At 28.0% G+C, this 17,271-nt stretch overlaps 1 protein-coding gene across 2 annotated transcripts in view; it reads left to right on the forward strand.

Moving 5' to 3' along the window:
- The first annotated feature begins 6,143 nt into the window (after window positions 1-6,143).
- Window positions 6,144-17,271, forward strand: part of LOC114404724 — a 33,931-nt gene continuing 22,803 nt past the window's right edge. Inside the window, exons 1-5 of one of the 2 annotated variants that reach the window (XM_028367561.1) lie at window positions 6,144-6,218; window positions 6,732-6,869; window positions 7,435-7,563; window positions 9,046-9,192; window positions 10,032-10,218. In XM_028367561.1, coding sequence (XP_028223362.1) covers window positions 6,180-6,218; window positions 6,732-6,869; window positions 7,435-7,563; window positions 9,046-9,192; window positions 10,032-10,139 — 561 coding nt within the window. In that variant the 5' untranslated portion in view covers window positions 6,144-6,179 and the 3' untranslated portion in view covers window positions 10,140-10,218. Of the gene's footprint in view, window positions 6,219-6,731; window positions 6,870-7,434; window positions 7,564-9,045; window positions 9,193-10,031; window positions 10,219-17,271 lie in introns of those variants that run through there. The other variant, XM_028367562.1, reaches the window with a different exon arrangement.

Consider the following 17,271-nt stretch of genomic DNA (forward strand, 5'->3'; position numbering starts at 1 on the left):
TACTCCCATCAAGTAGCAGTTAGCTATAGAAATTTCTCCTATTAAGCCCAATTACAATTTAGCCCTTAATCGTTAATTATTTACTTATTAGTCCCCACATAAGTCACATGCCTCTCACATGAGACATTAATTCTTACATTCTCCCACTTGGCTCATGTGACATTAATAAACATTATGGACTAAATAAATAAATAGATTAACTAACATAATGCGCATTAAAATTGACTAAATTGTTCTATACATTGGGTACATCATAATTTCATGATTAAGAATAGGAACCAATTCGAGTCATGGCGGTTGTATATCATCTAATCGACATAGTCCCTTCCATGTACTACAAATTAGTCTTCTCCTTAATATGACCAATAGTTAGGAGTACATAATTGGTCCAACATAATGTCTTCATTCAAGACAAAACCTGTTAACATTACTCTAACACAAACATGCATGCAAACATAGTGAACAGGTAATCAGAAACATATCATAATTGAGCTCAGAGTGTCAGCAAAATTACATAAGGTAAATTACACGTAATGATCATCAATAACAATAATGCCCATACTTTCAACATGTTCTATAATGTCTTGGGCAATAATCCCTTATTCAAAGGGTCAACTATCATAAGGTTTGTGCTAATATGTTCTATTAACATTCTTTGTTTCTGAACTTCTTCCTTCACGACAAAGTACCTCAATTTCATATGCTTAGCACCCTTAGAGTACTTGTCGTTCTTACAAAAAAATATTGCTGCGGAGTTATCACGATACATTTTCAGCGGCCTAGCAATACTGTCGACAATTCCAAGCCCTGAAATAAAGTTCCGCGGTCAATTAGCCTGAATTGTAGCCTCAAAACATACTACAAATTCAGCTCTCAGATGCAACAACAACTGATGCATACAAAATTACTTTCATTTGTTTTCATTCCATATCATTTATAGGACATTGTGCAAGACTAACTCTGTCTTATTTCTAAGTTAGAATAGGCGATGTTAAACACCTTTCCATCTTGAATCTCTCTAGCACTTTATCAATATATATACTTTCTGAGATAAGCCTAACAATCCTTGTGATCTATTATGGAATATTTTTATCCCTATCACATAGATTACCTCACCCATATCTTTCACTTCAAAGTTTCTAGAGAGAAATTTCTTAGTCTCATGAAGAAGACCAAGATCGTTAGTTGTAAGCAAGATATCATCAATATACAAAATTAGAAAATAACCCTACTCCCACTGAACTTCAGATACATACACTGATAAGCAGTATTTGCCTTAAATCTAAAGGAAACAATGGCATCATTAAACCTCAAATACCATTGGCGGGAAGCTTACTTTAAGACTGTATATTGATTTCTTTAGTATGCACACCATGTGTTCATTTCCTTCAACTGAGAACCCCATTGGTTGGTCCATACAAACATTCTTCTCTAAATCTCCATTAAGAAAGGCAGTTTTCACATCCATCTGATGTAGCTCCAAGTCATAATGGGCTACTAATGCCATGATAATACTGAAAGAATCCTTTCGTGAGACCAGTAAAATGTCTCTTTATAATAAATGTCATCTTTCTGAGTAAATTCCTTAGCAACAAGTCTAGCCTTGTAACGTTCAAGGTTGTCATGAGAGTCACATTTAGTCTTGAAGACCCACTTATAACCAACTCTCTTACAACCCTTTGGTAATTCTACAAGGTCCCAAACACCATTATGTTCCATGGAATCTATCTCTTCTTTCATGGCATTTAACCACTTCTCAGAACTATCACAACTTACAACTTGTGAAAACAAAACTGGATCATTATCATTAATGCTTAAGTTTGTTTCTGTTTCATGTAGGTATACCACATAATCATTCGAAATAGCTGGTCTCCTTTCTCTTTGAGACCTCCTTAATGCTACTTCTTGTAGTTCTTCCATAATAGGTTCATTGTGCATCATGGGTTCATTATTGTGTTGCTCCTCTTCATTAATTTTGTAACAACAACTAAAAGGAGCAATCACATTACTGCTAGAGGCCCAAGCTAAAAGGACTTGCACTCTAACTTCTTTAATTTCCACTTCTCGTGGAACTATACTCCCACTGATTTCATCATTTCCAATGAACCTTGCATTTCCAGTTTTGACAATTCTCATACTATGATTAGAACAATAAAACATATACCCTTTTAACTTTTCTGGATAACCAATGAAATATCCACTGATTGTTCTTACATCCAATTTTCTTTCTTGTGGATTATAAATCCTTATTTCTGCCTGGCAACCCTAAACATGCAGGTGCCTTATACTAGGTATCCTATTTGTCCACAGTTCAAAAGGTGTCTTTGAAACTGCCTTACTAGGAACCCTGTTCAACAAATACATGACAGTTTTCAAGGCATACATCCACAAAGATACGGGTAAAGTCTAATTGATTAACATACTCCTAACCATATCCATTAAAGTTCTATTACGCCTTTCTGATACACCATTTTGTTGTGGTGTATCGGGAATTGTGTATTGCACACAAATGCACGTTTCTGAACAAGCTTAGCAAATGGACCTGGGTGTTGCCCAGTTTCATCATATCTTCCGTAATACTCATCACCTCTATCATATATAATAATTTTCACATTTATGTCTAATTGCCCTTTTATTTCATTGTAGTAAATTTCTAAGGCATCCATTGCCTAAGAAATCTCGAGCAGTAAGTAGACATAACCGTAACATGAATAATCATCAATAATGGTGATAAAATATCTTTCCTTTCCGAAAGAACTAACATCAAAAGGTTCACAAATATCAGTATGCACAATTTCAAGAAGTTGAGTGCTTCTTGTAGCTTCTTTCTTTGTATGTTTTGCTTGTTTTCCCTTAATACAACCCACACAAATATTTAGATCCGTAAAATCTAGATAAGGAAGAATTTCATTCTTTATTAATCTTTCCATCCTTTCTCTAGAAATGTGACCTAAACGTTTATGCCACAAGAAAGCAAATCGTTCATTCACTAAACTATGTTTAGTGTCAATATTATGATGCAGAGTTAAAACAGTTTCAGCATACAAACTGTGTATTTCCAATTTATATAAACCATCACAAGAATACCAGTACCAATGAGATGATTATGCTTAAATAAATTGAAACATCCATTACCAAAATTAAAAGAGTATGTAGTAACATCAAGTTTAGATAATGAAACTAAAATCCTAGATAAACTAGGTACATAAGGAGTTTCCAGTAAATCTAAACGATGTCCAGTGTTGCGTTTTAAACAATAAGTTTCAACTATTTCCACTGGAGCTTTCACTTCATTCCCTATGAAAATGAACTTCTCATTTGGGCTTATGGTTTGGATTGTAAGGAATCTCTGCATAATGTTAGAAACATGAGTCATACATCCAGAATTAATCCATCTTGTATCATGGGAAACTACAGTTAAGTTTGATTCAAAACATACATGAGTATTAAGCTCACCATTCTTTTCGAACCAAGACTTACACTTTAGGCAATCCTTTTGGAAATGTCTTAATTTAGGGAGAGTTGTCTTAATATTGTCTGCAACAGTCATTCTCATCAACATTAGGCTGAGTCTGTTAGGTCTTTCCCAAGTTTTATAATGAATTTTCTCTTCATTGCTACTAACATCAATAATAGTAACAAACTTCTCTTCTAACATAGCAAGATCATGATCCAAAACACCGAGGTAAAATTGGACTTTCTCATTTCAGTCAGAGAAGTTAAGCCCATTAAAATTGGCTCAGATGATGCATAAGAATCCAATGAATTCAAAACATGTATTACATAATAAAATTCACATAAGTGTTTTGAGACATAAAATACATGTCATACATATGATTCATTCAGATAACAGACAATGTATATTGATGTTCTCCTTTGGGTGATACACCAACATACAACATACAAACATAATGATGCTAATAAAATTTTAACATTAATTGACAATTAAATATGCACCAATTAGTAGTATCTATTTCCTTTGGGCATATAAATAAAGTTCACTTTTGCCAAAATCAGGTTAGTGAGGGTTGTAGTTTTCAAACGTGTCTTGCTTTTGTGTCATCAAATAGTTTTCAAACCACAACATATTTGTTTTGTCTTACATATTCATCAATTAGTGCATTATAAGTTAATGTGATTTTTATTTCACAAGTCTCTATCTGTCCAAGGTCTTTATATCTTAAAGTGGAGTGTGATGAAAAATCCAACGCTACACTATTTCTATGATCATCATAACTGTACCCCCTCCCCTTTACCATTTATCTGTCATTTTATATTATCACTCATTTTACTATCTTTTTTTTTTTGCAGACTTATATTCATAAGGAGACACACTTTCGGTGTCGGTCTTTGGAGGAGATTAAGAATTACGAGAAATATGGAAGTCTTCCTCGGTGTCACAAAGTGAAAATACAAGACAAAGAAGAAAGCAATGACAAAACCCGAAGTGAAAAAGAAGTGAGTATACTTATTTTAAAAAATAAGTAGGGCTAACAATGTATTTTCCAACACATTTTATTATTGGTTAAAGTTTACTGACAACTACAAGCTCATGAATACGACTGAGAGTGATTAAAGAAACAGTAATAGTACATCCTTTTGTTATTTTCAATCAACATGAACAAGTAACAAAGAGTGCATTAGAGATAGTGGTGATTTTTCTTTTCAAAATTAGAAAAGTTTAGTTCTCTTTTATTTCTAGGGTGCATGTAAAGTTTGGCATTTTAAATCACAATTCAATGTGATATTTTAATTTTTTCCATCAACGTATTCAATAAAAACAATATCATTAGCGATTTTCATATTCTTTTTAGTTTTACTATCTTGGAAGTTTTTTGGAAAATGATAACTATAATGAGTATGCTTCTTTTGGGACTTTGGAATCTTTTCCAATGCTATTCAAAATGTTGTTATTAAATATTGCAAAAAAAAAATTCAAACAAATGATGGCTAATAATTAATGAAAGTGATGTGAGTATGCATATTTTGAATGTTTTGTATTCTCCTATATTATAATGTTTTTATTTTTGTTTACTTTTCCAAATGTTTTTATTGTTAAAGATTCTTGGAATATTGAAAAATGTTTGCCAAATAAAAGAGCAAAGAAGTGGAAATTGAAATTTTTATTTATTTATTTTAGAGTTTATTGTAATTTATCACTATTCAACCCGAAAAATTTAATTTCTATTGTCAATGTTTCCAGTAAATAATGTTGATGACAAAAAAAATACAAATTGGAATCAACACAATATTCATCACTAAATGTTTCATTCTTTACCATGATTTTTTCACGAAAGGATTGTTGCTCAAAGAAAAGCAAAAGTAAAAGTTATGAGAACCTTTGTTGAAGAGTTTCTTTTGAAAGCTCATTACAATTAACTTCACATGTTCAACCCATAAACAAATTTTCAATTCATACATAGATAGATATATTAGATTCACTACACTTTTTATTAGTCTTAGGTTAGACACCATTGGTGTTCCTCAACTCATTAAGTGAGTGATCAATCTAAATCTATTGTGTGATTGTTGGTAGTCCAAGAAAATTTTTTACATAGGAAGTCAACTAAGTTGAGTTTATTCTATTAAATAGATCATTCTCTCACCTATGAACCTAATTGGGTCTTACTCCACTTCATCATTTTATGGGTTATTAAATTCCCTACCTTTGTGACAATAACAATGGTGACACTTATCAATTAATTTAAATATCTTAAAAACATTAATGATTTCAAATATTTAATGCTATTTCTATTCAAACAAAATATTTAATGTTATTTATTTTTAATATTTCCTATAATAAATTATTTGTTTTGAATGGACATTTATGACCATAAATTATTATATTTATTAGAAAAGAGGTAAGAACCTTCATACAAATATTTAATTTTTTTGAATATTTGAAATAAAAATCAACAATCAATAAATGTACCTTTTAATCAATTTAAATATTTTAAAAACATTAATGCTTCCAAACATTTAATGTTATTTATTATTATAAGCTCCATTAATAAATTATTGTTTTTAAATAACATTTATGACCTTACAATAAATTATTACATTTATTGATAGTTGATATTTTTTTTCTAAAATTTATTTCAAGGACTTCATTAAAAAAGAGGATATTGATAGTATAAAAGTAAGACTCTTCATATCAAAATTGTGTGTGCAAAACAGAGATGAGTGCAAATCAGAGGAGTACTGCTCCACCCTTTAAGGTAAGTGAGTGGGAATCAATTAGGGAATTAGGGATTAAAACAATGTTTTTTGGAACATATGATATTTGATTAATTAAAACTTATACTTAGATTAAAACAATGTTTTTTTGGAACATATGATATGCTGAAAATTCTTGAAGTTGATTCTAAATAGTTGTAAAGTTTGGGATATCCTTTATATTGTTTTAATTCATTCTCTTTGCATATATATATGTGTGTGTGTGTGTGTGCGTGTGGGTGGGTGTGTGTGAAACTAATATATAAATTGTTAGATTATATAAAAGTATAATATATTCTTCAATTATGAATCAATAATTACAAGGATAAAATCTGATAAACTCGATAAAAGTTTATATTTATTATAATTCATTGTACGCTTAGTTTGAGATCAATTGTATGTTAGACTCTCTTTTAAATTCATAAGACAAATTTTTATTTCTAATTTTTTAGTACATATATTTAATTAAGTTTTGATAATTGAACTTTCTCATTCTCTATGATATATTTATGTAGGAGGAATTTGCAACTGTACTAAGGATGACTCATTCCTTAAATGATGCTCAACCTGTACCTGCAACACCAGCATCATTTTGCAATCCTACTAATTGCAATATTGGTTGTGACGATGTTGTTCAGAACCAAAAAAATGAGGTACATAATTAATTTTCAATTTCAAATTTGTTTTCTTTCAAAATTATTCAAATTTTTCATTATTATAATTTTCTTGTATAAATCATCTAATCGTACATTAATTTGCACGTTTTAACAACAAAAACTGTGTGTAATTTATATGTCAAATGATCTAACTTTTGACTTATTTGTCTCATTTAAATAAATATTTGGCCAAATTAAGATGTTTGTTAAACAAGTTTGTTTTACTAAATTATAGGCTAAATAGCTTATAAATTTTAAATTAAACTAATCAATTAACAACTTTCAAACATATATAAGAATTTCAACTAGACTATGACACAATTGTGCATATGATAAACTGAATCCTAAAAGGATAGTCCATCATGTATTTGCATAGTTTGAATTTTTGTGTTGATTTTCATGAATATATTTTTTTAATCGTTTGTGTGTGTGTGTGTGTATATATATATATATATATATATATATATATATATATATATATATATATATCATTGCACACTTTACCTTTCTATTTACATTTTTACCAATAAGTTTAACTTATATATCTTTCTATTGTTATTAGAATGAAACCCCACCTGCGACACAAAATTCAAAGCCAAAACGAGGAAGACCCTTCAAAACGCCACCTGAATCGATTAAAAATTGGTATGTTATACGCAAAGAACGAAAGATCGCCAACAGGTTCGATACGGTACGTAATTCAATTAAAATGAAAATTTGATGTTTATTTATCTTCTTCCTTTTTGAGTTAAGATAAGATGGGTTTTCATAAGTGAATTCATTAATTCAATTGTTTTATTATGTAAAAAAATCTAGAGGGAAAATTAACAAACTTGTTTATTTCTTAAATATTATAGGTAAATATTACACATAGTGGACATAGAGATTTATTTTTTAAATATATTTCTTAAAGTAAATAGTTAGTTTGAGCAATATATTGAACATTTACAAAGTATTTCTTTTCAAACTACGAAGAGTAGTTTTTATACAAAAATATTCAACAATAGTCTGTGTGATAAAATTGAAATTTTAGTACAAACATTGTGATTTTAAAACAAAAATATGATACTTTTATAGACCATTCAGGTATAAAATATAGGCATATGTCATCAATACATCAATTATATATTAATAAAATAGATCATACTTTGAGTATAGGACCATAAGAAAATATAGGAAAACCAGCTCTACAACTATGATATTACATAGAAACAATAGAGAAAACAACATTCTATATATTTAGATAACAATAAGCAATTCATGTAGTAGGGTTAATAAACCAATTAGACAATAAGCAATGTCCAGGCTTTACTTTGGAAAAAAACCATATTCCAAGTAGTAACCTTAATATGATCAAGATGTCCGCACAAATTATAATTGTCATTGTTCCAAATGAGAAAAAAAATGGAATGTTGATTATATAGGGTTCACAATTTTATGCCATTGTTTTCCTTCCATATATAAGTAATGTCCAAGACAATAATGTTACCTCCTTTCTCTATCATCTTCTCCAGTATCCTCAAAGAAGATTTGATAAAAACCATTTTTGCATAAAGTATCAAATAGAGAACTATGACTCTATGCTAAATATCTCTATAAACATTTTCCGCCTCAACATTCATTCTACCTTAAGTGTATATTTTAATCAATGTTCAGTAAGTTAGATTATTAGGTTAAAGGTGTCTTGCTTTTGTGTCATCAAATAATTTTCAAACCACAGCATATTTGTTCTACCTTCCATATTCCTCAATTAGTGCATTATAAGTTAATGTCATTTTTATTTCACAAGTCTCTATCTGTCCAAATTAACCCTTAAATACTAAGGGCTAAGGGTCTTTATATCCTAAAGTGGAGTGTGATGAAAAATCCAAAGCTACACTATTTCTATGATCATCATAATTGTACCCCGTCCCTTTCCCATTTATTTGTCATTTTATATTTTCTTATACAACATGATAGGAATGAATGAATTGCAACATCAACTTTTTTAACAAGTTTTCTCTTGTTTGGTCTTTGTTATGATGGTTCATTTTATTATTTTTTTTTCTTGCATATTTTATATTTTCCTATCCATCATGCTAGGAATCAATTAATTGCAATATCACCTTGTTTAAGTTTTCTCATGTTTGCCTTTTGTTATTATCACTCATTTTACTATCTTTTTTTTTTGCAGAGTTATTTTCATAAGGAGACAGGCTTTCGGTGTCGGTCTTTGAAGGAGATTAAGAATTACGAGAAATATGGAAGTCCTCCTCGACGTCACAAAGTGAAAACACAAGCCAAAGAAGAAAGCAATGACAAAACCAAAAATGAAACAGAAGTGAGTATATTTATTTTAAAAAATAAAGTAGGGCTAACAATGTATTTTCCTACACATTTTATTATTGGTTAAAGTTTACTGACAACTATAAGCTCATGAGTAGGACTGAAAGTGATTAAAGAAACAGTAGTAGTACATCCTTTTGTTATTTTCAATCAACATGAACAAGTAACAAAGAGTGCATTTGAGATAGTGGTGATTTTTCTTTTTAAAATTAGAAAAGTTTAGTTCTCTTTTATTTCTGGGGTTCATGTAAAGTTTGGCATTTTAAATCACAATTTAATGTGATATTTTAATTTTTTTCCATCAATGTATTCAAGAAAAACAATATCATTAGTGATTTTCATATTCTTTTTAGTTTTACTATCTAGGAAGTTTTTTGGAAAATGATAACTATAATGAGTATGCTTCTTCAGGGTGTTTGGAATCTTTTTCATTGCTATTCAAAATGTTTTTATTAAATATTGCAAAAAAAATAATCAAACAAATGATGGCTAATAATTAATAAAAGTGATGTGAGTATGCATATTTTTAATGTTTTGTATTCTTCTATATTATAATGTTTTTATTTTTTTTTACTTTTCCAGATGTTTTTTACTATTAAAAATTCCTGGAATATTGAGAAATGTTTTTTGCTAAAGAAAAGAACAAAGAACTGGAAATTGAACTTTTTATTTATTTATTTTAGAGTTTATTGTAATTTATCACTATTCAACCCGAAAAATTTAATTTCTATTGTCAATGTTTCTATTAAGAATGTTGATGACAAAAAAAATACCTATTGGAATCAACACAATATTCCTCACTAAATGTTTCATTCTTTGTCATGATTTTTTCAGGAAATGGTTGTTGCTCAAAGAAAAGCAAAAGCAGAAGTTATGAGAACTTTTGTTGAAAAGTTTCTTTCGAAAGCTTATTACAATCAGCTTCACATGTTCGACCCATAATCAATAAAAATCAACTATTATATAATGTTCAAATCGACTGAAAAACATTGTCATCAGTTTATTTAATACCTATGTTGACAACTTCCATGTGATTTAGGATTTTCATATGATTTTATTTTGACTTTCTATGTTGGATGAAATGACTTTCAGCTATGCTTTTTTGTTTTTTTTCGGGTTAGTCTAACAATTTGCTAGAAAGATCTCAATCCATTGGTTCCTTTTCATGGTTGTGGATATTGGGTTAGGCTAGGTATGTTTTTATTTTAAATAATTTTGTGTTTCATCTCTCTATTGTGATGAATCTGATTAATGGCATGCACAACTTATCTTTTACACATTGTGGGTGACTTACAGTTCCAATGTTGATGTTGGCTTTGTAGGGTTGGGTACATATTTATTTGCTAGTTTTGTGGTTTGTTTACACTAGTTTCTAGACTAGTACACCAATTTTCACGTCTACTAAGTTGGACAAGTTTTATTTTTGTTCGAAAATTGACTTGAATAATTTCTAAAACAATTAATAACTATAAATTATTATATTCAACTTCATACCATTTTCCATCACATTTATGTGAAAAGTTTGAATGCAATTTCAATCCAATTTCGTCTAAAAATACGAAAACTTAAACTTAGTTAATGTTCATTGTATAAACAAACTCTTTGATATGGGCATTTGTATATTACCATTCAATTCCTATTTTACCCTTCTCTAATCCTTAATTACTTAGAATCTTGATATCTTAAATGGACTGTGATGAATAATTCTATAAGCTACTACATTCATAATCCCATCACCATGCCCACTTCCCCCATTCATTTCTCAATTTGTGTTTTCCTATTTCACATGTTATGAATGAGTTGCAACATCAACTTTTTTTAACATTTTTTTTATCATTGTTTTCTTTTTATAAAATTGCTAATTTTATTTAAAAAAATATTTTGCAATTTTATCTTCATGAAGAGAAAGGGTTTCAATGTCGATCTTTATTAAGGCCGAAAGATATAAGATGCACATAATTCGTACTCAGTGTTGTAGAGTGAAAAAACAAGATAAAGAAGAAAGCAATAATAGAACTAAAAATGAAACAAAACCGAGTACAATTATTTGCAAAATAAGGGGTTCTACCATCATACTCCTCAACACATCCTTTGTAGCTAATGCACCTTTTACCATTCCTTAGAGTTTAATAAGAACAAATTAATTCATGAGTGATGACTTTTAAATAGAGAGAGGGACACAAATTTATAATTTTTAATAAATTTCAACAAATGACAAAGAAGGTGTTAGAGATGGTGATGCTAGAATTTCTATTTTTTAAATTACAAAATTTCAATTCTCCTTTATTTCCTGGGTGCATGTAAAGGTTGAAAATTTAAATTACAATTCCTTGTCATATTTTAAATTTTGCCTTCAATATTTTTAGTAAAAAGATTCTCGTTATTGTTTTACTTTTTTTTTGTTGGAAATTTTGGAAAATAATAGTCATATAAAGTATTTTTATTTGAGATCTTTTTCATTACTGTTCAAAATGTTGTTTTAAAAAGATTAAATAAATTATAAATTTTTAATATAATAATAATAATACTGACAATGAATAATTTTTCATAATTTTCAAATAAATCAGTTTGTTAGATCTAGAAGGTTTTTATGAATGAATTGACATCTTACCTGTCTAACTAAATAAGATTTACTAGAAGTTGTGGCTTCATCTATTTTCTGAAAAGGTCTCATCTAAGGTTTGTTGTATGTTAGGTCATAGGCCTGTCACCTAGGTTTGATGTATAATTCTTTTGTTTTTTTTTTCTTAAAGAGCTTTAACTTAGATAGTATTATGAACAGTAAAAAAATATTATCTAAAATACTTTAAAGACAACAAATAAAATAAACAATTTATAATAATAAAAAATAAGATTGAAAGAAAAAAAATAATAAATTATAAGGATTTAAATAATATTTAAGTCCATAATACTTTTCTTTTACATAAGTATTTACTCATTTATAATTTACGGTATATTATAAAAATTGATACAATTATTCTTAGTCAATATTTTGTTTTTAAAATAATTCATAAACTTATCAGCTAAATTCATGATGTACGAGAATATAAAATTATATTATTGTAATATATATGCTGAAATCAAATTAGTATCTTGAGTATAATAGAGATGGAGAGAATTTCTTTTTATTTCTTTTAATCATAGTTAACTTTTCATAAATATAATTTTTTTGGTTATTTCTCATTTTTGAAAATATAAAAAATATTCAAAACAAATGTTTTGCAAGCCACAAAATCATAAAAAAGAAAGACAGAAAACCAATCCAATTAAGCAATACAGTGCAAGGAATGGTATGTGTCATCCTAAACTTTCCCATCCCTATATATTTCATAATAAATTATTCTGATTTATTGATTATTAATTTATGACCTTATCAACAAAAAATATTAAATTTATTTGTATTTATGTTTTCTTTTTCAAAAATAATATTAAAATAATTGGTAGTATTTATTAAAAATTGTAAAATGGGTAATATAAAACTATATTGTTGTAACAAATACATTCAAATTTTTGTAGGATTTTCATATTAGTTTATGTTAGAAAACTTAGTAATTATTTATTAAGGATGGAATTATAATAGATTATTTCTCCTATGCTTAATATTTATAATAATGTATTGTGAAACATATTACTCAGCTCAAATATAAATTTAAATGTTGATAAATATTTAAATATCTTTATTATATGACTTTTATTTATATAAACATACTTTTACTCTTTTACTGTATTATTTATGATATTAGAAAGTCAATACATTTATTTACAATTGATATTTTGTTTTCCTAATGTTTTATTAAAATAATTATCAATAAAGTTCATACTGAAAACATTTAGTTATATTTATATAATTTATATGATCAAATCAATTTTACATTTAAAATATATTATTTTTTCAATGGCCTAATACATATATTTTTTATTTTTAATAGACTTAAAGAGGTAATCTTGTTTTATTTTGATTTGTTATAATGTTATATTTCAGAAAATTTAGAAGAGGAAAATTTTCCTCAAAGTTAATTTGTCTAAATATTTAATTCCATGTATTATTATTCTATACTAAGATTAAATACTCGACTTCTTAAACAAATTTTCAATTCATACATAGATACAGATATTAGATTCATTACACTTTTTATTAGTCTTAGGTTAGACACCAATGGTGTTTCTCAACTCATTGAGTGAGTGATCAATCTCAATCTATTGTGTGATTGTTGCTAGTCCAAGAAATTTGTTTACATAGGAGGACAACTAAATTGAGTTTATTATGTTAAATAGATCATTCTCTCACCTATGAACCTAATCGGGTCTTACACCACTTCATCATTTTATGGGTTATTAAATTCCATACCTTTGTAAAAATAACAATGGTAATACTTATCAATTAATTTAAATATCTTAAAAACATTAATGATTCAAAATATTTAATGCTATTTCTATTCAAACAAGATATTTAATGTTATTTATTTTTAATAGTTCTTCTAATAAATTATTTGCGTTGAATGGACATTTATGACCATAAAATAAATTATTATATTTATTAGAAAAGAGGTAAGAACCTTCATACAAACATTTAATTTTTTTCAATATTTGAAATAAATATCAACAATCAATAAATGTACCTTTTAATCATTTTAAATATTTTTAAAACATTAATGCTTCCAAACATTTAATGTTATTTATTATTATAAGCTCCTATAATAAATTATTTATTTTTAACAGACATTTATGACCTTACAATAAATTATTTCATTTATTGATAGTTGATATTTTTTTTTTCAAAAATTTATTTCAAGAACTTCATTAGAAAATATTATATTGATAGTATAAAAGTAAGAACCTTCGTACAAGAATTTATTAAAATTGTGTGTGCAAAACGGAGGTGAGTGCAAATCAGAGGAGTACTGCTTCACCCTTCAAGGTAAGGGGGTGGGAATCAATTAGAGAATTAGGGATTAAAACAATATTTTTTGGATCATATGATATTTGATTAATTAAAACATATACTTATATTAAAACAATGTTTTTTTGGAACATATGATATGCTGAAAATTCTTGAAGTTGATTCTAAATAGTTGTAAAGTTTGGGATATCTTTTATATTGTTTTAATTCATTCTCTTTGCATATCTCTATATATATGTGTGTAAAACTAATATGTAAATTGTTAGATTATATAACAGTATAATATAATATTTAATTATGAATAAATAATTACATGAATAAAATCTAATAAAGTCGATAAAAGTTTATATTTATTATAATTCAATGTATGCTTAGTTTGAGATCAATTGTGTGTTAGACTATCTTTTTAATACATAAGACAAATTTTTTCTTTCTAATTTTTTTAGTACATGTATTTAATTAAGTTTTCATAATTCAACTATCTCATTGTCTATGTTACATTTATGTAGGAGGAATTCCAAACCGCAATAAGGATGACTCACTCCTTAAATGATGTTGAAGCTATACACGCAACACCAGAATCCATTTGCAATCCTACTAATTACAACATTGGTTGTGACCATGTTGTTAACAACCAAAAAAATGAGGTATATATATTTAATTTTCAATTTAACATTTCTTTTTTTTTTCAAAATAATTCAAATTTTTCATTATTATAATTTTCTTGTATATATCATCTAATCATACATTAATTTGCACATTTTAACAACAAAAATTGTGTCTATTTTATATGTCAAATGATCTAACTTTTGACTTATTTGTCTCATTATATAAATATTTGGCCAAATTAAGATGTTTGTTAAACAAGTTTGTTTTCCTAATTTATAGGCTAAATAGCTTATAAATTTTAAATTAAGCTAATCAATTAACAATTTTCAAACATATATAAGAATTTCAACTAGACTATGACACATTTGTGCATATGATAAACTGAATCCTAAAAGGACAGTCCATCATGTATTTGCATAGTTTGAATTTTTGTGTTGATTTTCATGAATATATTTTTTTAATCGTATGTGTGTGTGTGTGTGTGTCTATATATATATATATATATATATATATATATATTATTTTTTATTTTTTATATATATATATATATATATATATCATTGCACACTTTATCTTTCTATTTACATTTTTACCAATAAGTTTAACTTATATATCTTTCTATTGTTATTAGAATGAAACCCCACCTGCGACACAAAATTCAAAGCCAAAACGAGGAAGACCCTTTAAAACGCCACCTGAATCGATTAAAAATTGGTATGTTATACGCAAAGAACGAAAGATTGCCAACAGGTTCGATACGGTACGTAATCCAATTAAAATGAAAATTTGATGTTTATTTATCTTCTTCCTTTTTGAGTTAAGATAAGATGGGTTTTCATAAGTGAATTCATTAATTCAATTGTTTTATTATGTAAAAAAATCTAGAGGGAAAATTAACAAACTTGTTTGTTTCTTAAATATTTTAGGTAAATATTACACATAGTGAACATAGAGATCTATTTTTTAAATATATTTCTTACAATAAATAGTTAGTTTGAGCAATATATTGAATATTTACAAAGTATTTCTTTTCAAACTACGAAGAGTAGTTTTTATACAAAAATCATCAACAATAGTCTGTGTGATAAAATTGAAATGTTAGTACATTGTGATTTTAAAACAAAAATATGATACTTTTATAGACCATTCAGGTATAAAATATAGGCATATGTCATCAATACATCAATGATATATTAATAAAATAGATCATACTTAGAGAAAACAACATTCTATATATTTAGATAACAACAAGCAATTCATGTAGTAGGGTTAATAAACCAATTAGACAATAAGCAATGTCCAGGCTTTACTTTGGAAAAAAACCATATTCCAAGTAGTAACCTTAATATGATCAAGATGTCCACACAAATTATAATTGTCATTATTCCAAATGAGAAAAAAAATGGATTGTTGATTATATAGGGTTCACAATTTTATCCCATTGTTTTCCTTCCATATATAAGTAATGTCCAAGACAATAATGTTACCTCCTTTCTCTATAATCTTCTCTTCTCCAGTATCCTCAAAAAAGATTTGATAAAACCCATTTTTGCATAAAGCATCAAATAGAGAACCATGACTCTATGCTAAAAATCTCTATAAATATTTTCCACCTCAACATTCATTCTACCTTAAGTGTATATTTTAATCAATGTTCAGTAAGTTAGATTATTAGGTTAAAGGTGTCTTGTTTTTGTGTCTATTAGATATGTAAATATAGAAACATTATTATTAGTATTAACTACAATGATTATTAGAATCATAACCACATAATTGTATTGTGCATATAAAAGACTATCAGATCAATGGAAAAGGCACGGCCTAAATTATCTTACATGGTATCAGACTTGGTTTGATCCCAAACCCCAAAACTAGCCGCCACCCTTCTCTCTTCCTATCTTTCATTCTCTTTTCTCTCTTCAACCACTGCAAAACAGCCATGACTACCTCTGCTGATTCTTCCGACCCACCTCCTCCTTCCACTCCTACGCCGACTCACCCTGCTCTCACTGTCCCAAATATTTCTAATTTCATTAAGATTACTCTGAGCATTGAAAAAGGCACGTATAACACGTGGTCCGAACTTTTCAAAATTCATGCTCGAGTTTTTCAAGTGATTGACCATATCATTCCCTCTGAACCAGCCGCAGATCCCTCTCTTAAAACTACCAATCCACAGTTATGGCTTCGTCTCGACGCCGTCGTTTTGCAGTGGATATATGGAACAATCTCCGATGATCTTCTCAACACTATCATCGAACATAATTCCACCGCTGCAACCGCGTGGAATCGCTTATTCGACATCTTTTATGATAACAAGAATTCTAGGGCTCTCTACCTAGAGCAAGAATTTTCGCGAACTCATATGGAGCAATTCTCTGATGCTTCCTCCTACTGTCAGCATCTCAAGTCTCTCTCTGATCAACTAGCTAATGTTGGTGCCCCTATATCAAATGAACGTTTAGTTCTTCAACTCATTTCGGGACTAACCGATGCATATGCTGCTGTGGGATCCCAAATTCGTCATGCTGATTCACTTCCTCAGTTCTATAAAGCTCGTTCCAT

This window comes from Glycine soja, unplaced genomic scaffold, assembly GCF_004193775.1.
Source record: "Glycine soja cultivar W05 unplaced genomic scaffold, ASM419377v2 tig00106023_1_pilon, whole genome shotgun sequence".
NCBI lineage: Eukaryota > Viridiplantae > Streptophyta > Magnoliopsida > Fabales > Fabaceae > Glycine > Glycine soja.